We start from the raw sequence: 27,787 nt of genomic DNA, 5'->3' as shown, positions 1-27,787 counted from the left end.
AATATGATTGTAGATGAACTGTGATATTAAAAACTCGCTGCAATTTTTGCTACTTACTGGTCGAGATTTAAGATAGTAGATCTTACATTAAGCTCATCATTCATAGTACAGAATTTACCCAGTTAGAACAGACATATACAAAGATTTGAAATTGTTGTTTTGGTGACTAGGTATGAAGAAAAATATTGTTGAGTATTATCTTAAAATCAAACTTGTCAGATTTTAAAAGTTGAACATCAGAGATCTATTGGATTGCTTTAATCATTATTAACACTTGACTGAAAATGGGGAGAAATCATGATTGATTTTGTTATACAATTTCCTAAATCTAGAGGAGGTCACGGTAGTATGTAAGTGATTATAGATAGGTAACCAAAATCAGCATATTTATTATCAATCAAGCTGACAGACTCAATAGAAAAGTTGATAAAATATAGTTCAAGAAAACTATTAGAGTGCACGATGTTCCAAGGATTATCATTTGTGATAGAGATGAAAGATTCACATTCAGGTTATGAAAAGACGTTCAAAGATGTTTGTCTATGCACGTGCATCTTAGCATAGCTTATCCACAAACTGATGGACAATCAAAAAGGACAAATTAAGTATAAAATATTAGTTGAGGTTTTGTGTTCTTCACTTATGGAGGTAGTTGAGGGATCATATTTCAACAATTGAGTTCACCTATAATAATGGTTTTCTATCTAGTATTAAAATGACTCTTAATAAAGCACTATATGGCAAGAAGCATAGAACTATATTGAGTTGAATTTGAGATAGGAGAACGTAAATTGCTAGGTTCTAAATTGGTTGATGAAGCCACAAAAAAAAAATTAGATTAATCAGAGACAAAAAAAAGTTATTAAGAATCGACAACATAAATATTATGATCCAAAGCATAAAGCAATAAGTTTTGATGCACATGCTTTCATGTTTCTAAAGATTAGGCTGAAAAATGGTACTTCTAAATTTTGTCCGAAATGCAAATTGAGCCCCAGATATATTAGTCATCTTACAATAATATAAAAGATGGGTCAAGTTGCTTGCAAGCTAGCATTACCTATTGATATGTCCAATATCCATGATGTATTTCACATTTAAATATTGAAAAAATAGGTTTCAAACTCGAGCCAAGGAATTCCACAAGAGGATAGAGGTACAAAAAAATTTAACATATAATAAAGAGAGGGAAAAAATCTTAGAAAGAGATGTTAAGAGATTGAGAAACATACAAATTTTTATTTTAAAATAAAATGGAAGCACAGACCAAAGAAGGAAGCTACTTGAGAAAGAGAACATAAAATGAGGCAAACATTCCACCATCCATTTGAGTAATTATTCAAAAATTTTGATGACGAGTTTTTTTTATAAGAAGAGTATTGTAATACCTAATTTTAGTTAATTCAAGTAAAATTTTGATCATATTAAAATATACGCAATTTTTAGGATCTCTTGGAATGCATTCAAACTATTTTCAAAAAATTCTATATTTTGGAACAATCAAATTGATATTTAGCACTATATATAACCCACTGATATATTTTGACTTATAAAGTTCAAAATAATAATTTAATTAAATCTAATAATGTAAGCAATTCCACTTTATTGTGCATGTAGCGGCGGGATAACTTTTTGAATTGCTGAGATTTAAAAGATTAAGTGAGATATCCGTATATTAATAGCTTAAATCACTTGCACTACCCCTTCATTCCTTCATTTTTTCCCCTTTGTCATGGTGATATTTGTGGGAAATATGCGGGAAGCACTCTGTTTAAGGCTTTGTGAAGAATCTACGGTAAAAGGATTCATTATGCAATAGAACATTTATTTTCCCCACTTTATTGTACGTTCGCACGCTTTGAGGCATCCATGACCCTAGCATTGTGGCCAGAGTAAGGGACAAAAACGGGTAGCTCAAAATGGAACAACATAAGAAAAAAGAAAAGAAGAGAAAAGAAAAGCAAGGGAAAAAAAAAGGGAAAGATGAGAGAGAAATAAGGAAGGTTTTGGGAGAAAATTTAGTATTTTAAAAAAAAATATTTATATTATTTTTATTTAAATTCAGAAAATTTTTTTTATTTATTTAAATCAACTTAAAGGGCATTTATTCAGATGATTTTAAATTTCATAGGCTTATTGTTTAGTTAGCGAGTAGAAAATACTTTTCATGAAATTATTATGTGTGATAATATTCAAATGCAGGGAATCCTATTCGAGGAAAGAAAATTATTTAATTTTGTCGATATATTGAATTAGTCAGTTAAATAAAGATTTTCCCAATTAAAAGAGAATTGTAAATTCCATGTAGTGTACTCCAGTAATGAGCTCAAAATGAGCCTGAAGAAAACTGCTGTGAAGATGCCCCATCAACCCAGAAGAGACAATCATATGAATTAAGAAGAATATCTTTCAACGGGTTATTATATGATATATTGCTACGACACTGTATTTAGAAATTTCGACATATCATCGGATACCAACCCATATTACGGAAAAACAAATTTGAGTTGACAATACTGATTTTACTGATGTTATTATTCTTATTGAATTAATGGACATGTTCATTAAAATAATTGCTTACAAGTATACTCATAAGATTACACATGCATATGAAAAACTCAAGAGCGCCTCTGCTCCCAATGCAGGAATCCGACAAATGAAGTCGCAACCCGCTAATTCGCATGGGACCGAACTAGTCTAGATTTTCTCCTGTCCGAGGAGTTGGTCAGTCCTCTTGGTCCACTCATAGTTATCCTCTTATTATATATTTATATTCCTGAGATTTTAGGTTTAGTTTTTCCTGTTTTGTATCGGAATAATGGTCGACGTGTCTTCTTCACTTCGAGGGTTGTATCCTAAGGTTTTATGTGGTCCTTCATCTGTATTTGATTTCTTTGAAATGTGCATATTATGTTAATATATCAAAAAGGTACAAAAACTATGCATGTATGTATATATGTTATACAAAAGTGTGATCTGTCTTCTGCAAGCATGGAAAAGAGTTCACTAAATTCCTCTACTTGCACCAAAACGAAAGAGCCTCTAAGAGCAAGCTTAGCACAAAAATGAGCCGTCCTATCACATTTGCGTGGTGTATAGAAAAATAAAACTTTCCTAAAGTTCAAAAGAAAGGAAAGATCAGGTGCTTCCAAAGGTTGGTGGTGCCAAACCTCTCGTTTCATGGTAGAACTCAAAAAGTACATGATGTTCATTATCTCCCTCAATAATGATCTTCTCCCATTCGAACATTCACGGTTGGCAAACATGTTGGAGAGATTTATGGCTTGTAGCTCCACTTTGGTACTGTTCCAATGCTCAAAATAGTGACTTGAAGCCGTGATGCACATACCCATTCGTTATGAACAATAAGGCCATTGTCGGCAGCATCAGAGGGAAGGACTCCGTCGACATTAACCTTGAGCTATTCGAGAGGGGGAGGATACCAGAATTGCGGAAAGACCAACGTGGCGGGTTGGCTAGTATCCCATTACCCCCGAAATAAGTTAAGCTATGTCAACATGAACGGATCAAGAATCATGGGTGCAATGATTGCTGGGGTACCATATACTTGGTGGGTGTGGCGCAAAGCATTTTGTGCCCTCCAACAACAATGGACCATATAGCAAAAAGAGCAAGCATCAGCGATCATTCTTTTCAGGAACTTGTGAAGTTGATTGATGGCATCGTCGTAATTAGTAAAGGAGGGGATTTTGATTCCCTCTTTCACCAACACCTCTTTAACCGTAAAAAACAAGCGGTTAGATAGAATATGTGTTATGTCCTCAATAACCGAGCATCCCTAAGATAAATTATGATCCTCGGTTAGGCTTCTGTGAACGAGCCATGAGCATGTAGGGATAGCATCATGTAGCATGCGCCAACAAAAGAATTTTTCATGTGTGTGGTGTTTTAATTTGTTGAGCCATATATAACTTTCAATTGGAGAAGTAAAAGTGGTTACGTAGGCAAGCCATGATGGTTTTGCAAGAAAAACTATGCTTGAGATCAATACAATTAACAAGCTCATCATTGTGGATTCCAGATGGTGATTATCATCCATATCCCTTTCTGCATCCATCTTTCTTCACTATGACACCTTCCTCCTCGCTGCAGTCACCTTGATTGCAATCTTGTTGTTGTTTTACCTATAGTTCCTCGTTGCCAACCTCCACGTTGTCGCCACCCCAGGACATTCCTCTTTTGGTTGTCCTGCAATCCCAAGCCTACACCGTTGTTGCCGCCATCATTCCGCTCGCTGTTGCCGCCATCATTCCCGCTCGCTATCGCAGCCCAGAAACAACCATTCCCGATTATTTTCTATTGTTCCAACCACCCGGTTTGTTGTTTCCCTCACTCCAGATTACTACCATTACTGCAACACCTCCCCTTTGTTGTTTTCCTGCAAACCAGCCATCCCAAACAGTAAACCAATACTATTTGGGTTGTCGCCCCTTGCTTTCCTGTTGTTTCTGCCTGAAAATCTTTTTCCCAACCTTACCACCACCTTGCCAAGTCATTTAATCAACACCACCGTCACTGACATCCGCCCTAACATGCTTTTGTGTGTCGTGTGTGTTGAATTTTTCCTTCCAAGTGTTTTTAGTTGTAACCACCTATTTGCTTCCCTAATAATATTTGATTTTTCTATTGTGGTTTAGGTTAACTCTAGCAATATTTGGTATCAAAGCTAGCCTAATTTTAGACCTATCATAGGGTTTCTAGCATCCACCCATACCCAACCCTATCTCCACCGAAAATTTTTCTTTCCCACCCTAAATTATCCCTACACACCTCTTTCCACCTATTCACACCTAAAATCGAATCATACCACAGAGAAAAGTGGCAGACGCCAGTCAAGAATTTACCATGGTGTCTTTTTCTCTATTAATTAATACCTCTTGCTACACCTTCATTTTTTTCACTTAAAGACGCACATAGCTCCAGCTTCCCAATATTATTAGCCAACAACAACACTCACGCTTTTCTACTCTCTAGTAGTTGATGCATAAGCCAAAAATCTTCTCTTCACACACCTTTTCAAGGACACACACACATTCATGCATCTTGTTGAGACTACAATTTGTAAAAACTTTAAAAATGATTATTTTAAACCCAAAGCAATTTTAAATTTTAACTTGAAATCACCCAAAAATATGAATTTATAAAAAGTACATGTACATATTTAAACATAACTTTATCCCAAAAAAAAAGAAATACTTTATTTTTATTCTAAGGTTACTACTTTAAATCTTGTGTATAACCTAAAAACTTATTGAGTAAAAAATTATTAATACAATAAACATACAAGAGGAATATCACATTTCAAGTAATCACACTATTTAAGGGACTTGATATAAAAAACATGAAAGGAAAAAAAATATTAGTTTTTATATAATCTCAACAAAAATTTGCAAAGCACGGGATGAATTGTGTACCGAAGAAAATCCTGATTTCTGCCTTCACCTGGTCAGTAAATGCTGAGACAACTACAAGGGTCTCATTTATGGGGCAACATAAAATAGATGAATAAAAATCCAACCTTTCCTACTGGTGCAGATAGCAATCCTGAGGAATGTTTTGGGGTACCAACAACAAGTGCCCAGTATTTCCTTTGTAACAATCGAGGAACATCCTTGATGTTCTTAAGGAAAAAATTTCATGCAACAGAAACAATTCTCTTAGTCCAAAGAAAGTGATAAAAATTCTAAAAATCAACATTTTTTTTGGGTAATGTTGCTTGTAAGCATGACAAGACTTACTTCCTTCAAAGTTCTAGAAGTCTTTTCACGGAAGATCGAATGCAAGATAGAAGTGCTAATTTGGGTTCTTCCAAGAATCAAAAGACCACTACAGTCTCTATCGAGCCTGTGCACCTGATATTATCCAAAGGCTTATTACCATGCAAGACTTATAGAAAATGTCATTATTAGCTATCATGAATAATGAGCAATATTGACATCTACCAGCCATTATAATGTTTAGTTGCATTGTTAAAGAATTTTATAAGAAAAAGGAAAAGAAAAAAGAAGATGGCTTTCTTTTTCATGCCTTATCTACTATACTTATTGAAAAACGAAGTAGCTAATAAGAAAAACCCCAAGGCTGCAGCATGTTAATAACATTAGGTAGAGGTATTGGCGATGGATTGTATGGAGCTCAAGTACTAAAAATCCAAATCCAGACAGAAACTATTTAAGATCTAATAATGAAGATATTTGTGCGGATCGACAAAACAGGATGGACAAAGTTGTTTATATCAGCTTGGAATTCATCAACATATTTTCATTTCACATTTATTTAATTTCAACTTTTTCATCGTACATAATTATAGTGAAACTTTAGGGAAGCAAGCTATTTTAAAGAGACCTAGCCAAGCTCTTGCTTCAAAGTTTTGAAGCTATGTTGCTAAAACAAAAAAAGCATAATAAATGCAATACAATTCACCACATTTGCTGTTACAATTTAATTAAGCATGGCGTTTGTTTCTTATTTCGCCCCTATCTAACCTTTAAAGCATTTTTTTCTATGAAAAAATTGCCCTGGGTTTTGTTAAATCTCATCATTGCTAAATTAATTTTAATCTCTTTGGTGTCATTACAAAATCGCCCCCAGATTTACCTAATTACTTGTAGATTCTATTCATGAATTGTATAAAGAATCTATGAGTGTTAGTGAATTTTCTGCACGAAAACTAATTGAATATTGTTTTTAACAACATCCAAGTACATTCACACTACCATGATTGCCACAAGTAGAGAGATTGACGAGGGAGCTTACCGCTCAAAATTTCTGCGGTACTGTAGTTGCTACATTACCGCGGGAACAGCTATTGTGGGAGGCGCCAAACAAAAACATTTTTCCTTATGTTTTATTTCCTATTATACTTCATTCCTTTTTAGAAATTTCCTATATGTATTGTATTAGGGTTTAGAAGGGAGTCTTTCATGTGTTTTGTATCAGGACAACTACCGGTATATTGGTTTCCATATAGCGATTATCTTCCATAACCCTTCCCACATCCATCTCACCTCACTAATGTGCCTTCTTCCTCGCTATATCTGCCCCAACAGCACTCTCATTTTTATCTTCCTGCAGTTCGTCGTCGTCCAACCATCATTCTCACTGTCGCAGCCCCTAGAAAGTCCTCCTTTAGCAGCCCCATGGTCGCACGCCTTCACTGCCACTGCCGCCATCATTCCCACTTGTTGTTGCCGCCTTGAAAAAGCAGTTCAGGCTATTTTCTGCTGTTCCAACCACCCGAACAACTGTTTCCCCTCATTCCAACTTGCTTCCATTGCAAGAATGCCTCCGCTTGCTATTTTCTTGCTGTCCAGCCACCTAAAACAACAAACAACCAACTGTTAATGTTTGGGCAGTCGTCCCTTCCTACCCTGTTGTTCCAATCACCCATAATCGTTGTCTCTCCTCATCCACAGCCCGGAAACCACTTCCCTACCATGTCGCTAGTTCATCAAGCCCTCTAACCTTCACCAAGGGTCTGCCCTAAAGTAAGTTTATGTGTCATGTTTGTTGTGTTTTCCCTTTCAAATGTGGTTGATCGTAACCTTATATTTTCTTCCAGTAATTATATTTGCTTTTCCTAATATAGGTAGGGTTAAATCCGGTATCAGAGAAAAAAGTTGCTAGTTCATTTTAAGCTGACTAGAAACCTGGATTTGTATGAAAAAGATAGGCCTCCTTGAAGGAGACTAGAAAATAAATATATAATTTACATATGTTCATATGATCTAGAATATCTTAGTAGATAAAGTTTCTAATTCAGATATGATGTAGCAATAATCATGCAAATTTCAAAAACTAGAAAGTGCCAAAAATTCAGTTCTAGAAATTAAGAGCATAAAAATTAAAGAGCACAAAAAACCAAACACATGCTCATATCTCACATAATAGAAAGAAGGTTAGATTATAGCAAATTTGGCATATCTCGATCCCCTAACAATAGGGAAGAACTATGAGGGGAAAGAGATTGGTGGGTTTTTTTTTTTACGTGGCCACCATAGAACTTGGAAGACTTTTATCCGAATGATCGATACAACATTCAATGAATAATACATTACCCCAAATAATAGCAATATTACCTCAGAATAGACCTAATCATACGAATAAGGAAATCTTTATGGGTCTGCGGTACCAGATTTTTTATCTCACAAATGTAAGACAAGATTTAATTTTGGGAACCTCGTTTCCTATAAGAGCAAGTTCTCACAGTTAATTACATCTCTAGGATCATAGACCCTAAAGAAAACTCTTGATTAATACGATAAACCAAACTGTTCAAAATTAAGCTTTAGAAGAGAGGAATTTAAATTGATGGGACTTATAAAATAACGGCCTAGATAGAAAACTATACTTGATGGGAAGTAATTTAGAAAACTTAAATTGATCGGGTTAGGTCCAGAGATTAATCGAGAACACTTGATTGACTGACAAATAATCAAGAATAGAATTGGGTAAATAAGAGTTTTAGATGAAAAATGAAATCCTAAACTTTAAAAAATAGATGGACTAACCTAGAGGTTGGGAATAAAGTACCCGGTCAAGATGCCCACAACTTTCCGTCGTCTCGGACACATTGGTATCGGTCCACTATGACCAACCTCATAACCAAAATTCCTCCTTACATGTCGTAGGTCAAAGGATTCATAGTTTCGAAGTAGTCTGATATAATTTCATCTGTAACCATGGGTTAAATCCTTATAGAGAATTCCCTCTAGCTTCAGGGGGTAAGTTTGTTTGTTTTATAGGTCATAGTCCTTAGAGCTAGCTAGGATACCTAGACTTATATACTTGGACTAACCTGAGATAGCTAAATGTCCACAAGTTTTGTGTCTAAGTTAGCTAACATAAAGTTCATGTCGGTCCTCTCTAAGGTTGATTCTCGTTCTTTCTCTTTGTGTATTTTAGACGTTTATTAAGGGTTCAATGTTTAATTCATGTGTCGGCCATGATTGAGAAATCAAGATATCTCTAAGTTTTGATTAATATTTTTTATGTTTGCAGAGAAAAACCACTTTGCAAGATGTTTTCCTCCCTTTTTATTTTATGTATTTTTGTTATTATTGATTTGAAGCACACACATGAAACAACATAAGAAAATATATTAATAGCCCAAAAACCATTTTATTTTGGGTAACTCAGGTTATTTCAAGTCATTTGGAAGATTTCGGGGTGGTTTAGGTCATTTGGGTGATTTCAGGGTGTTTCATCATTCGGGTGATCTCGAGTTGTTTAAGTTCATTTGTGGTTTCAGGTTATTTTGAGTCATTTGAGTGAGTTTAGAGTGTTTCAGATCATTTGAGTGATTTTAGAGTGTTTGGGTCATTTGAGTGCCTTCGGGGTATTTTTGGGTAACTTGAGTGGTTTCGGAGTATTTCAACATATTTGGATTAGGTCGGACTAGACCTGATCTGGGTTGGGTCTAGGTTAGATCAGGTCTAGGTTAGGTTTTAGAGTTTGCGTTAGGTTGAGCTATATCTGAGTTGTGTCAAGTTTAGGTTCGGTTAAGTCTGGGGTAGGTTTTAGGGTTTGGGTTAGGTTGGGCTAGACCTGAGTTGGGTCGGGTCTAAGCTGGGTCAGGTCTGGGTTGATTCAGACTAGGGATAGGTTTTAGGGTTTGGGTTAGGTTGGGCTAGATCTGAGCTGGGTCAAGTCTAGGTTGGGTCAGACCTGGAATAGGCTTAAGGGTTAGGGTTAAAACATTTTAGGCAATAGGATTAGGTCGGGTTCGGGTCGACCAGACTCAAACTCAAACCCAAGCCTAATCCAAGGCTACTGAATTAACATAAACTAGATTTTTAAAATCCTGAAATTAAATGCTTAAATTAAACACTTAACTTAAAAGGAAAAGGATTGGGAGGAAATATTTACAAAGCGGCAGCTAACTAGAGAACTTAGCTTTGATTGCTTCACCACTGGATTCCTTCACTTCCTACTAGCAAGCACAGCGTATCGAGCACACAGAGCACCTCGACAAGAACGAACAACCACCTTTTATAGGAGGCGGCGGCTATCCTAGGTCATCGTTCAGATGGGAGATTGACGATCTGGATTACTCCTGTGGTTTCCGCAATCGTCGATAGTTGTTGGATTTTTTCAGCCATCCGATCAAATAGACAGTTGGGATGAGAATCTGTGGAGAAAGATCACGGATCACTGACATAGCATTGGGGGTGTGGTCACGTCCCAGACCTGGAGTGGCCAAGCCAGACTAGAAAGAGGCAAGTGTGTTGGTTTTAGGGTTCAGAGATGCTGTGAACTTTTTGAAAGCTTCATATAACCTGGAAGTTGCATGTGACCCAAAAATGAGGTCAATAAATGGACCCCTAATATGTATGGTAAACTGTTCAAAGTACAACACACACATTGATGTTGACCGAAACAATCAATGAGAAGATTTGCATTTGGATATTTCGAGATTATAGTTTTGGGATCCACTGAGAATTTTTGGATTTATCTGAACAAATTAGGACGGAAAACCTTCTAGATTCACATCCAATCTAAAAGGTGAACAAGATGACTGGATCAAGAAGCACAGCACTAGAGTATATCACTCAACCTGAAAATTGTTAAAAGAAATATAAAAAATACTTATCTTAGGAGAAAAGCACAGACTCACATCCAACCTAAAACAAAAAGATTTAGGAATTAGAATGTTTTTGTTCGATAGGAAAGCATAAGGACTTACATCCCACCTATGACGAAAATTATTAAGATTTAAAAATGTCTACGCTCGACAGAAAAGCATAAGAAATTAAATCCCACCTAAGATGGAAATATTTAAAATTTGAAAGCGTCTATGCTTGACAGAAAAACATAAGGACTTATATCTCACCTAAGACAGGAAGATTTAAAATTTGAATATGTCTATGCTTAGTAGGAAAGCATAAGGACTTGGGGCCCGTTTGGGGCAGCTTATAGGCGTGGGGTGTTTTGAAAAAGCTGTTGCGCTGTTTGTTTCGTGCGTTCAAAATGCTTGATGAAAAACACAATTTCAATTTCTTTAATAGATGCGGTTGCGAGATCGACCCCACAGCCCACGTCTTGAACCTGTGTTGGGCAAATTATTTCCTCCCGTTCCTTTCTGTCTGTCTCCTCTCTCGCTCGATCGTTCGGGCCCTGAAGCGCTGCAACATTGCTTGAAAAGTTGAAGCCTTGAAGCCTCGATCCCCCTTCCCCACAACTCGACGTTGATTTTCGTCTTCCCACCGCTCTGCGAAGGCGCGACACTCGTCTCTCCACTACTTGGCCTTGGCACACAAAATCTGAGAACGACAACAGCCTCAGGTAAGAACAAGCAGATTCTCCCTCATCTTTGACCATGCCTTTTGATTTGCACAAGCACAGAATCGAGTCGTCCTCTATCGATTTGAACTGAAGCCCTTCGTTCCTTCCTCTGTTCCTCAGAAACCGTAGTTGCAAGAAGCAGTAGAGACTAGGGAGAAAAATATCTTACACTTGAGGTATATTTTGATTTGAGGAAAATGTATTTTATTTTGCACATCTTAGTATAACCTTCATTAATAATAGTTGATGTGAACAAAAAAATGTGGTTTTGTTTGAGGAAGTGTAGAACTATTCTTACTCTACAATTTCATCTCTGCTTGTTAATTATCAATTCTCCAATATAGGGAGTGTTTGAAACTTGCAAATTTCATAGTTTGTTCTTCTTTCTGGTTGGCACGAAAGTGCAGAAAAGAGAGGATGTCCTGGAAATTGCTTTGTTTCTAGTCTAAATATGTTTTTTATATTCTTTGTGGATTCCTTTGGGATATTTTACATTTTTTGGATAATTTTGAGGTAAATTTGGTGAATGAGGCTTGGCACGATTTTCATTTTCGAATCACTAATTAGGGTTGCTCCGTTGCTATTTTTGCTTTGGCTGCAGGATGAGTTGGAGGTTGTTTTCCGAACGAACAAACCAAACAGCCAAACAACCAACCAGCTTATCCTGCACATGAGCAAAATATTCTTTTATCAAGAAACAACTGCAAATCAGTTGTTTTCCAAACGCATAAACCAAACAGACAGTCAGCTTATCTGGATCAACTGTTTATCAGCAGATTATTGATAAGTTGCAACTGCCCCAAACAAACTTTTACTCAACGAACTGATAGTAATGGGAGCGTCAGTCAACCTTATCACATTGTGATAGTGCCACATTGGGCGTGCTCTAACTTTCAATGGATTTGAAGAAGGTTCAGAAGAAGCTTACAATGGGTTACACTGAAAAGGACCCAACTCACATTTCAGATTTATTACTAACCCAAAGGATTGACAACCAAACCAGCCCTGACTAATCTGAAGTCAACCGACCACATGGTGATGGAGCCACAAAGAGGCATATTCAACTTTCGTGGATAAAGAGCGAACATTCGGCATTCGATAAACTAAGTTAAGAAGACACATAGCCTAAAGGATAAACCTCTACTGTCAGCCTCAATTGGCCTGAGATTAATCAACTGATCCATCATGCTAGTGCCAAGATGGACTCGAAGAAGTGCAAAGAATTGTGCATTATACTTTCATTTAAAAAGCTTTAATTTAGTTTGTTTCAATTGTTTCATTTGATTAGTTTTGTTGATTTCAATTCAATATTAGGCGTGCGATGAGTTCATTGAACATAAATCGACCCAGATTTACTAACTCAAAGGATTGACGGTAATGGGAAAGTCATTCAACCCAATCACATTGCGTTGGTGCCACATGGGTCATACTCCAACTTACAATGGAGAGAAAGAAAATTTAAATAAAGTTTTACAATGAGTTATATTGAAAGAGACATCTGTCGTCGCATTTCAGATGTATTAACTCAAAGAATTGATAGTCAAATCAGTCCATGCTGATTTGAAATCAAATCAATCCTTTATGAAATCAATCAAGTTGATTACATCGTGATGGTGCCACGGAGGGCGTACTCCAACTTTCGATGAATCAAAGATAAACTTCTTTCGATATTAAATAGGTTAAGAAGATTAGCCTAAGGAATTGATCTCCAAAACCAGTCTTAACAGGCCTGAGACCAATCAACCTAGTCCCATCATGTTGGTATCGTATGAGGCTTGCTCCAACTCCTGACAAACCCGAAGAAGCAGTTTTGATGACAATTTGTAATTTTTTTAATTATACATGGATGTAGGATACCTCAGAGGGAACTATACCATGTCCAAATAATAACGGGATGATCTAAGGGCAGTGTCCTTGAGATTAGGATAGATTTTTCTTTGATCGTCAAGTTTTATGAATTTTTGAAAGTTGTTCGAGTCCTAAAAGTCATTTATTAATTTTGTGTTTGTTCTGAAGATGTTGATTATTTTAAAAAAAAATAATGCTGGTTGGTTTGGTTTGATTTATTTGAAGAGTCTCTGTGAATTTTCCTTTTCTTGTTTGCGTTGGGTACAGGACACCTTGGAGAAATTATACTTTGCCCAGCGTTAAAGAATTTCTTAATTTTAAGAATAAGTTTCAGAAGTTAAAAATTTTCATTCAAATTCTGGAGTCTTCAGACCAATGTCAATTTAGAAATTTTTTGTTCATCTAAAGATCATCTTGATAAGAGTTCAGGACTCATTTAGCACCACAGTTATTCAGTCAAAAAAGATCTTTACTTTTAAATAAAAGAAAAATCAAGTCATTTATAAATATATCGAGCAATTTAAATACATTCATATAACTGAACGCACCCATTTACATACATAATAAATGACAAATATCAACGGTCACAACATATGCACAATCATCAAACATATAAAATTGTAGTGTCTTGGTACTCTGCAACATAATATCTCGAACATAGTTGAAAGGTTGCTTTGAAGTCTTCATCCTTCTGAAGGTAGGGGAGACACGTTGTTCAGTGGTCGGTACTTTGCAACATAATATCTCGAAAGTAGTTGAAAGGTCGCTTCAAAGTCTTCATTTTTCTGAAGGTAATAGAGACACGTTCTTTAGGGTCAAACGACATGCAAGGCTTGATTGATTGGCACTGCTTCCTTCTATTCCAAAACGAAAGAAATAGAACATGGCCAAACAAATTTTCCTGGACCTAATGTCTTGATATTACTGTCGAAGATTATATCACCCTGACTCACGAGTGACACTACAGAAAGGTCGTTCAAAGTTGCGATGATCAATGTGTGGCAGAATGTAATCTCTTTTAACATAGATATTGACGGTGCGACTGTCAAGCATAGAGGAAGGCAGTCAAATTCCCAATGCGATTAATTTATTGACCATATACTTAAATATTATTGGCAATGGGTCTACCTCTAAATTGTCGGCAACTCCTAATATAGAACCCGGGGAATCCCATGTGGGGTTATGATAACATCCGAATTGCAATGTAGTCCTCTTGCTCCATCAACCATCACTTAGGTTCAATAAAGGCTTGTTGCCTCAATAGACCCCGTCGGCCCATAGTCCACAGCTCACATATGACTATGACAATGTGTTTATGTTCTAAACCAGTAAATACATTGTTATAATCTCGATATGTTCAAAGACTTCTTCACTCCATATTACCGATTAGTCCTCGGGCTTACAGTGATTATGACCCCTTGCTATTAATTTGGCGGAAAGATTTATAATGGATCTGCTATCTCCAACCATCAAAGAAAGTTATGTGGATACATTAGTCTTGCCATATTTTGTCTTCAGATTTTGAGATTTCTTGATTGTTGTAGTATACAGTCATTTGGTTCATTTGCGCTTATTTGTCATTACAATATTTTTCCCAAAATTCCAGGTCGAAGGTTTTTAATGTTAATACCTTTCTTTTCTAGGATTAAATCACCAAACTGCTATTTTGCAAAGAAATCGATAAAAGGCTCAGTACTTTCAGGTTTGGTGATTCCTGACATGATGTGCTCCACATGTTTGGATCCGACGTATGTCATTTGCATTTGGTTGTTATTTCATTGACAATTAAATTCATTTGACAACATTTCACTGCAAGTAAGGAAATGAAAAGTTAGATGTCGTCTAAAGATTCAAAACTGATCCGAAATAACTCATCATGAAGTGTGCTTTAAAATCTTTAAAATTTCATATGCTTAATATTATTTTGGATTGTAACTTCTTAGGAGGGTTTAAGGTCTTAAATTTTTAAATTTAGATTCATGATTCAAAGTTTCGAACCTTAGATAAAGATCATAGATTTAGAATTGCATATTTGGAATTTCAGGTACAAGGTTTCAAGGATTTATAGCTTCAAGTTTTTAGATCGGAGGCTAAAAATTTCAGCCGAATCAGAGACTTTATTGTGATTGATCTTCATGAAGCTTAAATTTTGGAAATGTCCTACCCCTAGGACCAAAGGATCTGTAATTTTGGATTCAAAATTTGTGGGGTTAAAATCTCAAACTTTGAGATTCAGAGTTTCAATTTGAGCTTTTAAAGTCAAAGATTTTCACCCGAGTCCTGATTTTAGAGTGACCGAAATGTTCTATCTTCATAACCAAAAGATTACAAGTAGGCGGATGCAAATTTGATGACCGACAAAGGTAAGACACTTGAAATGAGATTCATGATGATGATTCATACATGATCATTCAATCAAAATTACATAAGGCTTATATAGCTATAAACCAAAAAGTTCTTAGATTTGCAAATGTCATTTATAGGACAAATCTCTGTTAATTTTAAGTATATTTCTAAATACTCAACTTTTTGCTTAAATTGTTTTTTTCAAAAATACTATAAACTAATCAATTATTAATGGATCAATTCAACTTCTCTTGACGACTCCTTATGATTAATTATGCTAAGAATTTTTTCAAGAAAGATTTTGACTTTATTAAAAGGTATTTTAGACGTCAATTTTTGATTTATGTCACCTCAAGCTTTTTCTCAGAGTTGTAGATTATTTTTAAAAGCTTTTGCCTTTCCTCTTTTGTTTCTCTTTTTTTTTCTTCATTTTGTTTTGTAAATATATTTTGTTTTTTTATTTCTTTCACTTGCTACATTTACCCCAGAATAATTGTATCCAGTTGAGCAAAATAAGGATTTTGAACGTCTAAACCTCTTTAACTACTCCAAAAATTTTCTTGATACAATTCTTTAACACATTTATATTTCAGGTGAAGGTCAAAAGTCAGTCGAGCTGTATCAGTTATTCATTGAAAATGTTTTAAATCATTTTTTTCAATTAGCTCAAAATATTTTAACTACACACTTTCAATTATTTGAAGAGCCTCTTAAATTCTGGTGTATAATTAAACTAACGGATCGAGTTATTTAAAAGGATCATTTTTTCCTTTAATGAGCATTTACACATCACTGAGATTTTATATGATCACATCGTTCAGGCATAATCTATGAGGCAAAAAGTAAAGGATAGAGAATAACATCATAGTAAAAGATATGTCCCGGATCAATAAATATCATAGATGCTACATAATACCAATGTCCCATAAAAGCATCATATATAAAAATACTGAACAAATGCTAACAAGTAATAGCATCTATCAGACCTTTAGTCATCATCCTGATGCTCCATCTCTTGGCCATCCGTGGTGTAAAGATCAAACGCAAGTGGTGACGGCGGTCTCCCTACCCTATGTAGGGCCCTCAAGTTCTAGTGAATTTAACCATACTAGTGCTGGTGTTGCACAACACAATGTTGTATCTGCCTTTGAATCTCATGTATCTCCCACTCCATAAGCTCCTGAACGGCAGTCAATCGATCCAAACGCTCAGTAATCTCATCTACAAACAACCTAGAAGTGGAACGGCGTCGGGAAGAACTCTCGCCTCGCTTGTGTGGGAAAAGAAAGCGGGCCATAGGCCTAAATGGAGGCCTGGGAAATAGCTTTATGGGGTTGAAGTCTCTCCTCCTCTCTTCCCCTCTCTACTCCAGCTAAGTCATAAGGTTGTGATGAGGCTTGGATGGCCTAGACCTATAGTGCTCTTACCTCTGGTAATATAAAGATTAGATTCGTGAATGAGTCTCCCAATATCAATTGGTACACCCCGGTGGATACAATAGTTTAAGGCAACCCTATCTCTCACGAGATCAATGAGGTTGGAGGTGGGTGAAATCCAAGATGCAATGAAGTAATGTTGGACTTTGGATATGTGGCTTAAATGGGTAAATGGAAAATTTATCCTATTCTAACCTTCTGTCCCCGTCTTCGAACACCCAGTGAAATCAATGAGAATATCAATAATAGCTTAGTAGTCCGATGTGGGGATTAGTGAAGAATCATAATTGGGGAGATCCTCAAGTGAAAACAGGCAATTGATAGAGGTTGAATCAAAAGGGACTTGCTTCCCCTGTACAAAAAACGCATTCATCAACGGACTCGTTGGCATCAACATAAAATTCCCTTACCAAAGGGACACATGCTAGGCCGAAAATAGTAGCAAACCTACCCCAATTTCTCTTGGTATCTCTGCCTGAATCTCAGGCTCGGGGGACTAAAAAACTCTCTCGGAAATTAATCACTTCTTCAAAATTATTCCACCATAACGTTGGGAAACACCTAAGCTCACAAATCTCCTCGCATCATATTGGGTTTCTTCTCTACCCCTCACTCTAGGCAACATTATGCGAGAGAAATTTGAAAAGGTCGGAGGGGAGGAAAAGATGAAAAACTCGATGAACTCACAATGACAATCTAAAATGATGGAAGATCTCATCTTAGGACGGGAAGGAGGCTTAGATCTAAGAGTTGACGGTTGATTTTGAGCTCCGGCGATGTCTTCTCGACGAGCTAGGGCAAGGTATGGGTGTGGCATAACTACGACTCTCGGGAAGGAGGAAATAACGAGCGAAAAAGAAAAGAGATGGGTTTCGAAACCCAAATCATGCTAACCGCGATCATGCCCATTGGGGCGTGGCCACCCCCAAAATGTGGAGTGGTCACGCTAGGCCAAAACACGGGTTTGGTCATTTCAAGCCACAGTATTTGCAATTTTAGCGCTTAAACATCCGAAAATTGTTTTGGAAAAGTTGTATTAATTTTAACAAAGCTTCAAACAGCATAACATACCCTTATTAGTGGGGGCAAGTTTTTCTATTGATCGAACTTTGCTTTTTGCCTTAAGATTCTTCCGATATTTTTACCAGATATTCCAAATATCTTATGAAGGTTCTACCACAGATTATCCTTAAAAAAGTTATTTTTTAAATTCCCAAATTCTTCCTAATATTGGTTCTTTTTCAATCGAATACTAAATCAAGGTGAAAGTTCTTTTTCATTAGAAAAAATCACCAAAGATTGCTCTAAGCTTAATCGGAGACCCACCTTCAAACGCTTTAGATTAACGGTCAGACTAGTTCCATTTTCGAGAGAGAAAATGAGTTTGGGAGACATATTGTCTGTAATTGATGCAGAAAAGATATCAAGTGAGAGTCGACTGTAGAACCTTTTGAAGAATGGAAATGGGTTTGTAAAGCTTCTCAAAGTAAAAGATGGAAAGGAACTAGACCCAGAAATAGAGCTGAAACCAGAAATTTATTCAAGTTCTTTTGAAGAGAAGCTGATCAATTAGGTTTACCGTACAAGAAGAGAAAAATGAGTCTCTAGAGGAGTTGCCAGAAAATAATCTTAGTGGATTTTTTTGCGTGGCCACCATGCACCTCAGAAGATTTCTATTTGAACGATAAGATACGACATTCAATGAATAATAGATTACTTTCGAAGAATAAGAATATTATCTCAGAATGGACCTAATCATCCAGATGAGGAAATCTTTATGGGCTTGCAGAACAAAGATTTTTATCTCACAGATGCAAGATAAGATTTAATTATGGGAATCTCGTTTCCCAGAAGGGCAAACCCTCATAATTAATTACATTTCTAGGATGATAGACCCTAAAAATAACTTTTGATTAATATGATAAACCAAATTGTTCAAGATTAAGCTTTAGAAGAGGGGATTTTAAATGGATGGGACTTACAAAAGAAGGGTCAAGATGGAGAACTATACCTGATGGAAAGTGATTTAAAAAAACTTAAATTGATCAAATTAGATCAACAGATTAAACAGAAACACTTGATTTGACAGACATAAATAATTAGGAATCCTAAACTAAGAATAGAGTTAGTTTAGAAAGATTCTTAGATAGAAAATGAAACCCTAGACTCTCTAAAGGATCCTGATAGGTAGACTAACCTAGACCTTGGGAATAATGTACTCGATTAAGATGCCCATGGCTTTCCGTCATCCTTGGCATATTGGTATCAGTCCATTATGACCAACCTCATCACAAGGATTTCTCCTTAGATGTCTAAGCTTAAAGGATTCATACTCTCGAAGTAGTCTGAAATACTTTTGTCTGTAACCATAGGTTATATCCTTCAAGGATATTCCCCTTCGTTTCAGGGGGTAAGTTTATTTATTTTATAAGTCCTAGTCCTTAGAGCTAGCTAGGGTACTTAGACTAAATTAGGTTTCTATAGTTAGACTAAACTATGGTAGGTGTATGGCCCTAAGTTTGGTGTCTAAGTTAACTAACCTAGAATTCATGTCGGATCTTTCTAATGTTGATTCTCGTTATTTATCCTGTTGTGTTTTAGATGTATATTTGAGGTTCAATGTTTAATTCATGTGTTGGTTTCATTCCCTAGGTTTGTCAGTCATGATTGAGAAATCAAGAGTTCCTCTAAGTTTTGACTAAAATTTTTATGTTTGCGGAGAAAAACCACCTTGCAAATGGTTTTCTTCCTCCCTATTTGTTTAATGCATTTTTGTTATTTTTTTTTAAGCACACACATGAAACAACATAAATAAAAACATATTACTAGCCTTGGATTAAACTTGGGTTTAGAACTGAACATGGGTCAACCATTTTATTTTGGGTAATTTGGGTCATTTCAAATCATTTGAATGATTTTGGGGTATTTCGAGTTATTTAGGTGGTTTCGAAGTTATTCGGGTCATTTTGGTGATTTCGGGTGGCTTTAGGTCATATGGGCGGTTTCGGATCATTTTAGTTCATTTGGGTGGTTTCAAAGTGTTTTGGATCATTTCGGTGGTTTCGGAGTGTTTCAGATCATTTGGGTGGTTTTGGGGTATTTTTGAGCTAATTGAGTGGTTTCAAAGTGTTTCAGGTCATTTGGATTAGGTTGGACTAGCCCTGAGCTGGGTCGAGTTTGGGTTGTGTCAGATTTGGGTTAAGTTTTAGGATTTGGGTTAGGTTGGGCTTAGACCTGAGCTGGGACAAATCAAGGTTGGTTCAGGTCCGAGTTGAATCATACATGGGTTAGGTTTAAGGGTTTTGGGTTTGGGCTAGACCTGAGCTGGATCGGGTCTTGGTTGGGTCAGACCTGGGTTAGGTTTTAGGGTTTGGGTTGAACCATTTTACGGATTAGGAATAGGACGGGTTCGAGTCAACCCGAGTCAAACCCAAACCCAAGTTTAATCCAAGGCTGTTGAATTAACCTAAACTAGATCTTTAAAGCACCAAAATTAAATGCTTGAATTAAACACTTAACTTAAAAGGAAAAAAAAAATGGAGGAAATACTTACAAAGCGGTGGCTAACCGGAGAACTCAGCTTAATTGCTTCACCACTGGATTCCTTCACGTCGTACCGAGCACACAGAGCATTTCGTTAGGAACGAACAGTCGCCTTTTATAAGCAGCGGCGGCTGTCTTGGGGTTGTCAATCAGATAGAAGATTGATGGTTTGGATTAGTCCAGTGGTTTTCGCAATTGTCGACGGTTGCCAGATGTTTTCAGTCGTCCGATCGAATGAACGGTCGGGATGAATATCTGTGGATAAAGGTCGTGGATCAGTGACATAAGAATGGGGGAGTGGCCACGCATAGCATGGTCATGGCCATGCCCTGGGCGTGGTCACGCCTCAGGCCTGGCATGACCATGCTAGGCCAGAAAGGGCCAAGTGTGTTGCTTTTTGGGTTCAAAGGCACTGTGACCATTCTAGAAGGACCATATGACACTGAAAGTTGGATGTGACCCAAAAATGAAGTCAATAAAGATTACTAAAAAAACAAGCCTCACCAATTATAGAAGGAGACCCACCCATGAAATCTAATGCCTAACATTTGATCAAGGAATTGAATCTTAAAAGAAAGGCCTGAACATCTAAAATAGAATCTAACATTTTTCCTTTATAATGTCAATTAATAATCATCGAATGTATTTAAACTAAAGTTCCCAAAAAGTAGCCAGCAGAAAGAAGAATAGAGAAATCTGAAGAACCAACTAAATCTCCGTCACATATTCCCAACTATGCTTTGGACAACATAGCACAAATAGAAAATTTCAGTAGAGCTGAAACATTCATAAAACCTACACCATTAAAGTAACCTGTTGCTATAGTCCTGAAAGCCAAAAGATGTCGCTTTTAATATTCTCACGAACAAGGATTTGCAAAAATAGAATTACAACAAAAAAAGAACATGAATAGAACAACCTCAAAAATGTGACCCAAATAAGATATGATGAATTCCAAAATAAACCCAAAACTGGAAAACGACATCCTTAAGAATATAATAATTATAGGTATATAAATGCCTACTCGCACTAACTAATAACTGATGTAACTAAGCTGTAAAGTTCAAATTTCGAATTTGTTCTAATAACACAATTATTATATGTTTTCAATGACTCCAATCTTTGAGATTTGCATAATTAATACTCTATAAATTATCACATCCATTAAATAACATCAACAGAAGCAAACCTTCACCTTCTATTCCCTTATTTTCTCTTCTTATTTCTTCACATCAAGTCTCTAAGAGGCAAAAAAACCAGAATATGAACTTTCTCTTTTGTTGTCAATCACTGAGCATTCCTGATCACACCTATGATATATTATTAAAAAAACAACACCGAGTTATAAAATCAAGAATAATTAGTTTTTCTTTCAAGCATAAGAGATTTCTCATACTGATTCAGCAAAGCAAATATGCCTTGAATTCAAATAACACATTTATTATTCATGTCTTTTGATGTCCTTTATTATACACACTTTCAATACAAGTCAATATATAATTTAGCGAAATAGAAAAAAGTTCTATTCTCTTTTGAAAATAGTTGGTCTTATTTCTGGTCACACTAAAAATAGAAAAAAAATAAAAAAATCCAACAAGCACACATGTTTCATGAATGAGCAGTGCATCTAACTGGAACTCACCAGTTTGGGTGATTCTTGAGAATCAAATTTCAAGGATGTGGCAGCCAATACATCGATGCTGTTTCTTATGCCAAGACCTCCCTTTTAGAATAATCTTATGAAAAATTAGCTCATATAAAAATATATAAACATGAATGTCTGGACTACAAATATATAAATAATTACCTGAACTGGTAAACCATGGGGTTTGTTGATTACAATGATGGCGGAATCCTAAAATATGGATTTTACTCAGAATTTGGTCATGCAAATAAAGAGACAGAGAATTCAAATAACCTTATACAAGATGAGGCTGCGCATAAACTTGATCTCTTTTTGATTGTAGGGATTCTCATTGTTTTCCTTTGTGAAATTTTCCACTGAAATAGGCAAAAGTATCACCTCTCCTGAACTCAACGTCTCTTTTGCTGAGACCTAAAAGCAAGTTTTATCAAGGCAAAGATTCTGAATAGAACTCCAAGTATGTAAGCCTCTAACCTGCTTAAGATACAATGAGCTATGATTTCAGTTCGCTGCTATTACCCTTTTAAGTTGCTGCCCTTCATATTGAGCTCCTGAAGAAACCAATTCCTTACGCACCTGAGCAAAATACATAAGTTCAGAAAGGAAGGTATGCATATTAGAGAAGATAAATAGAATAGCTAATTGATCGCTGTATTTTATTTTTAAAAAAAATGGCTAGGAATATTATTTTTAGCTCAATTTTGGCTACACCTCGGTGTCACTAGGCCTTCTAGATTGACCTTACGTCCTTAAGCGGCTAAACCAACTCACACTTTATCCAGACCTGACCTACTCATCCCTTGGTTTGGCCTTTTCCTTGAACTAGACTTGCCTATTTTAGAGGCATTATCCTATGTTTCCTTTCTTGGAGGCCCTGGATCAAGTGGCTCAACACTGATCCCAACCTGATTAAATTTTGACCCAACTTTATTTTGACTCAAACCTAGTTTATCCTAACTGCCTCAATCCTAAAGGTGAACCCAATGGGACCTAAATCAGTCCTTAGAGGTTGTCCTTGACTTAGACCATCTTTAGGTGATTTAATTTCAAGACCCAGCCTAGAACTTGCCAATTAACTAACGCAGATACAGACGGTCGGACGTTGACAATTAAAATTTTATTTTATATGACTAACAATTTACAATCGAAATGAACTAAAAGAGCCACTAAAGAATATAAATTAAAGTAATAGAATTAATTTTTTTATCTTAGCTCAGGTCGTTCACAACTTCTTTATATATTTCCACATCTATTGCTCGTCTTTTAATCAAATGATTAAAATTGTAATGTTAGTTTAAAACCAAAAGGAGCTAAAAAGGCTAATGAGCAAACCTAATTATAAACCAAAGTAATGTAACGAAAGTGTAGCAATATGTATGTCAATTAAACATTTAATAAATCAGTATAACAGCAATTGATAATTTATATTTATAAATATAATTGATCAAGATATTTCAAAATTTTTATTATGTCATACAATATATTTTTATATTTATATCATTTTATATACGACTGTCATAGAAGCACCGTCTAAAATTGTACTGGTTAAAGTACTTCAATATCAAAAATATTATTCATTTACATACACGGGTACTTTAGTATTCCCGTACACAGGTGCACATACAATCAGTTCATGCAGTTCATATCTTCATTTGTTCTTTTCATTCAATTCTATCTTTACATAAAGTATAACAATAGTATTTCTAATATATATATAAAAGAGTATATAATACATATTCATCACAATGATATGACTAACACTAAAAAAGTATATAAATCATAATCAAATGTTGCAATTATGTTAACAATCAATAAATTTCGTTTAGAAAAAATAAAATTACTACAACTTAAAAGTTAAGAGTACTCACTTTATGATAAAAAGTATAAATAGTAATCCACGTTTTTGACATTGTAATTGATTTTTCAAAACATGAATTCCTATGTGTGGACTCAAATAAAAGTATAATATGCATTTAATTATCTAACTTATGTCTTGTCATTAAACTTCTCATTTACATTTAATTATTTAATTTTAATATCTAATGCTTACATTTTCATATTTGATAATTATATTATTTATAACTAATATGACCACAACAACTTTCAATTAATAAAATAAATCTTTAATTTAAAACATCAATCCTCAATCTTACCTCCACATTTGCTATTGTCAATTCCTTCATATTCCAATGCAAAAATTCTTTTGTTATTTTTTCCTATCATAAATTAACATAATCCAGCATTATACCTAAATACAACTTCAATTTAATTAGTTTAAAAAAAATCCTAAATTAAATAAACCCAAACCTTTACTTACAAGCATCAGCTTGGTTCTTTTCCTCTCATGCACGCACAACTCCCACACTCCTCTCCTACACACACGGCTCTCACACTTCTTCTTTCTCCTTGTGCCTGCTTTCACTATTGAAAAAGCTTTCCACCTTCCAATGCCTCAACTCCATGACGTGGGTAATCAAACACAACTTCAATGATGCCCTAACTTGTACGACATCACTTCCAACATTCCTCATTTCCACTGCCTTAATACGCTTCGATTAGACGTTGGGTACATTTGTGTTTGTGGTTATAGTAGTCGGCACCACCTTCATCTCATTATCAATTGTGATCTCACCTGATTTCTTCTCATTCTTATTCACACACAGTGGTTCACCCGCTTACGAAGGCTTCACGACTTCCCTTGCCCTGGACACATGTAGTGTGTCGTTCCACCAGCACAATCCACTCGAATGATACCACCTCCACTACCTTCCCAAACGCGATCATTGTTCTTCTTCCTTCTTTAAGTTTCGTTCGTCACCTATAAGTGAGTAAGAATGAAACCACATCACTTCCTTCGACTTTCCTTCTCATTCTCTTGTTCTCTTCTCTTGTCTAGTTCACTTCCCTTCTTCAAATGGCACAGTTGCCTCCTTAAAACAAAACCGTCGAGGCATTTCATTCTTGTTTGAAATGACACTAATTAAATTCTATTATTATTATTATTATTATTATTATATATTTTTCAGTTATTACAATCTGCTCTTCATATAAAATTTGGTCAATGAAATTTATATACCATTGCTTTGGTTATAATTGAATAATTTATTACAAATTTCTTAAATTTCATATTAGAGTTTCGTAAGTTAACCTATTGGCTCTTTCATTAAGATTGTGTTAATCGATTTGAAAAACAATAATCTTAAGGGTTATAATTCTATCTCTATTTCTATTAATTTTTATTACATTATATTTTAAACTCTTATCTATAATTATATCTACACCATTTCTTGTGCGACTCTAACTTGAATACCAAAGTTTAAAACATAAGTTATCAATCTCGTGAGCCACTCCAACCCATTTAGTTTCTTCAATACATAAGTTATTAATCTTTTTATGAATCATAATATCAACTAATTCCATTAATTTACCTATGAAAGTACATATATTCCAAGATCTCATCGTAATATTATTTTTATGGACTAACATCTTTACCCACATTTGTTCGTAATGTTGTAACCCTTGTTTATTTGACACTGCACTCGGGCGCTGGTGTAGCGGTTTTTGCATATTTTTCACCGCATTCAGGTCATACAGCGCGTCGCTTCATGGAACGCCCTAACATTTACACAATGATCAAAATGACTCGTGTCATGATTTTTCGATGAATTTTACGCTTGTTGTTAACTACCAAACGCAACCCTTCACTTTTCACATTCAGGACTTGAGACCCGACAATAACACTATTAATTAACATAATCTTACATTATACCTAAATATAACTTCAATTTAATTTTAAAAAAATATAAAGTAAACAAACTTTAACCTTTACTTATAAGCATCAGCTCGGTTCTCTCTTGCATACACAGCTCCTACACTCCTCTCTTGCATGCACTCCAGCACTTCCTCCTCCCAGTGCCTACTTTTACAGCTGAAAAAGCTACTCCCACCTTCCAATGCCTCGGCTTCACAACGTTGATAATCAAATACAAGTTTGAGATACCTTAACTTGCACAACAACATCACCCCTCATATTTCCTGTCTCCACCGCCTTCATATGCTTTGATCGAACCCTAGTATGCTCGTAGTTGTGGCCAGAGTCAACATCAACCTCGTCTCACCATCAATCGTACTATCTCCTAGCTTCTCTACTTTCCTCTTCACTCATAGTGACTCTCCCGCTTACGACAACTTTGTGTCTTCCCTTTGCCTAAACGCATGTAGCGTGCCACTCCACTAGCAAAATCCACTTAGATGATGCCACCTCCATTTCCTTCCCAAACATGATCAATATTCTTATTTAAATTTTGCTCATCACTTATAGGTGAGTAAGACCAAAACCACATCACTCTCTTTGGCTTCCCATCTCACTCCATCGTTCTCTTCTCTTATTTGGTTCGTTTCCCTGCTTTGAATGGAACACTCGCCTCTGTAAAATGAAACCGTAGAGATATTTTATTCTCCCTCAAATTGACACAAATTAAATTTCTTTATTATTATTATTATTATTATTATTATTATTATTATTATTATTATTATTATTATTATTATTATTATTATTATTATTATTATTATTATTATTATTATTATTATTATTATTATTATTATTATTATTATTATTATATATTTTTCAATTATTACATCTAAAAGACCCCTTTCAAGCATCTAACAAGATGTTCGCATCACAAGGCCGAGAAATTTATCATTGCCTTTGGGCCTTTGAAGATAGTCAACAAGTTTAACTCAACCAATGACTCTCAAGTTGCCACCAACTTTATTTTTGGCAATTGAATCGATAACTCTTCTCATTTTTTATGCCGATAACTTTCTTCTCAATCATTTTGTTAACAACATTTTCTCTTGGACCATTAGGTCAAACTCCTTTCGCAGGTTTTGACTGTAAAACTAATTATTTGTCGTTAGTTGCCAGCATCTTGTTAGAGTTGAACTTCTAAACCTTTGATCATAATTCATTCTAGGACTTTAGTTGCCAAATTCTTTCTCGAAAATTGGTCAATTTCATCTCCCCTAGGCAAAGTTCACTATGTCGCCCACACTAACATTTCTTTAGTCTCTATTAATCAACAAATTCTTACAAGCCATTACAAGGACAATTAAAATGCTCCCAATATTTGCTTTTTAGCATCATTAGAGTCAAAGTAGGTTTCATTTTATTAATGTCAACCTTGTCACATGCGTCCTCATTTGTCCAAACATCCTTTTTTTTAAAAGTTGGGAGCATATCACAGGAATTGCAAAAAATGGTAAGAGATAACAATGACATGAAAAGCCACATTTTGGCGGTGATGCTTGATGGTACTATGGCCAAGGACACCACTTTCGTTAGCATTTTTATACTCTCATTTCAAAACCCCATATTTAGATTCTAAGTAGAGAGAAAAATATGAACCTTGGCATGGAGTTCCACTATAACCGTCATCCTAGTCCTCTATCACAACCGCCAAAGTAATTAACAACCTTCATTCTGAGAGATGCTACCTAGTTTACCACAATAAAGCTTCAAGGATCCCATTTATCTAAGCCTTTGTAAGAAGTAAAATGTATCAACTCCCCTTTCTTATTTTACCCTCTCAGCCTTCCATTAGATCTTACCTGGTCCACTTCTGAGTCAAATCCTTGTTGACCTCATTTTTAGTGAGGTCTAGTC

At 35.6% G+C, this 27,787-nt stretch overlaps 1 protein-coding gene across 6 annotated transcripts in view; it reads right to left on the bottom strand.

Moving 5' to 3' along the window:
- LOC110032664 (RNA pseudouridine synthase 4, mitochondrial) overlaps positions 1 to 27,787 on the bottom strand; it is a 66,923-nt gene that overhangs the window by 7,304 nt on the left and 31,832 nt on the right. For 5 of the 6 annotated variants that reach the window (XM_020736361.1, XM_020736364.1, XM_020736362.1 and 2 more), the window contains exons 2-7: positions 22,642 to 22,698; positions 22,396 to 22,533; positions 22,285 to 22,332; positions 22,120 to 22,200; positions 5,760 to 5,873; positions 5,540 to 5,641 (exon numbers count right to left, since the gene is read on the bottom strand). In XM_020736361.1, the coding sequence (XP_020592020.1) occupies positions 5,540 to 5,641; positions 5,760 to 5,873; positions 22,120 to 22,200; positions 22,285 to 22,332; positions 22,396 to 22,533; positions 22,642 to 22,698 (540 nt within the window). The remainder of the gene's footprint in view (positions 1 to 5,539; positions 5,642 to 5,759; positions 5,874 to 22,119; positions 22,201 to 22,284; positions 22,333 to 22,395; positions 22,534 to 22,641; positions 22,699 to 27,787) is intronic. The other variant, XM_020736366.1, reaches the window with a different exon arrangement.

The sequence above is a fragment of the Phalaenopsis equestris genome, unplaced genomic scaffold (genome assembly GCF_001263595.1).
Source record: "Phalaenopsis equestris unplaced genomic scaffold, ASM126359v1 Scaffold000998, whole genome shotgun sequence".
In the NCBI taxonomy this organism is placed as follows: Eukaryota; Viridiplantae; Streptophyta; class Magnoliopsida; order Asparagales; family Orchidaceae; genus Phalaenopsis; species Phalaenopsis equestris.
Note: the sequence above shows the minus strand (reverse complement) of the source record. Positions and strands in the feature narration are given on the sequence as shown.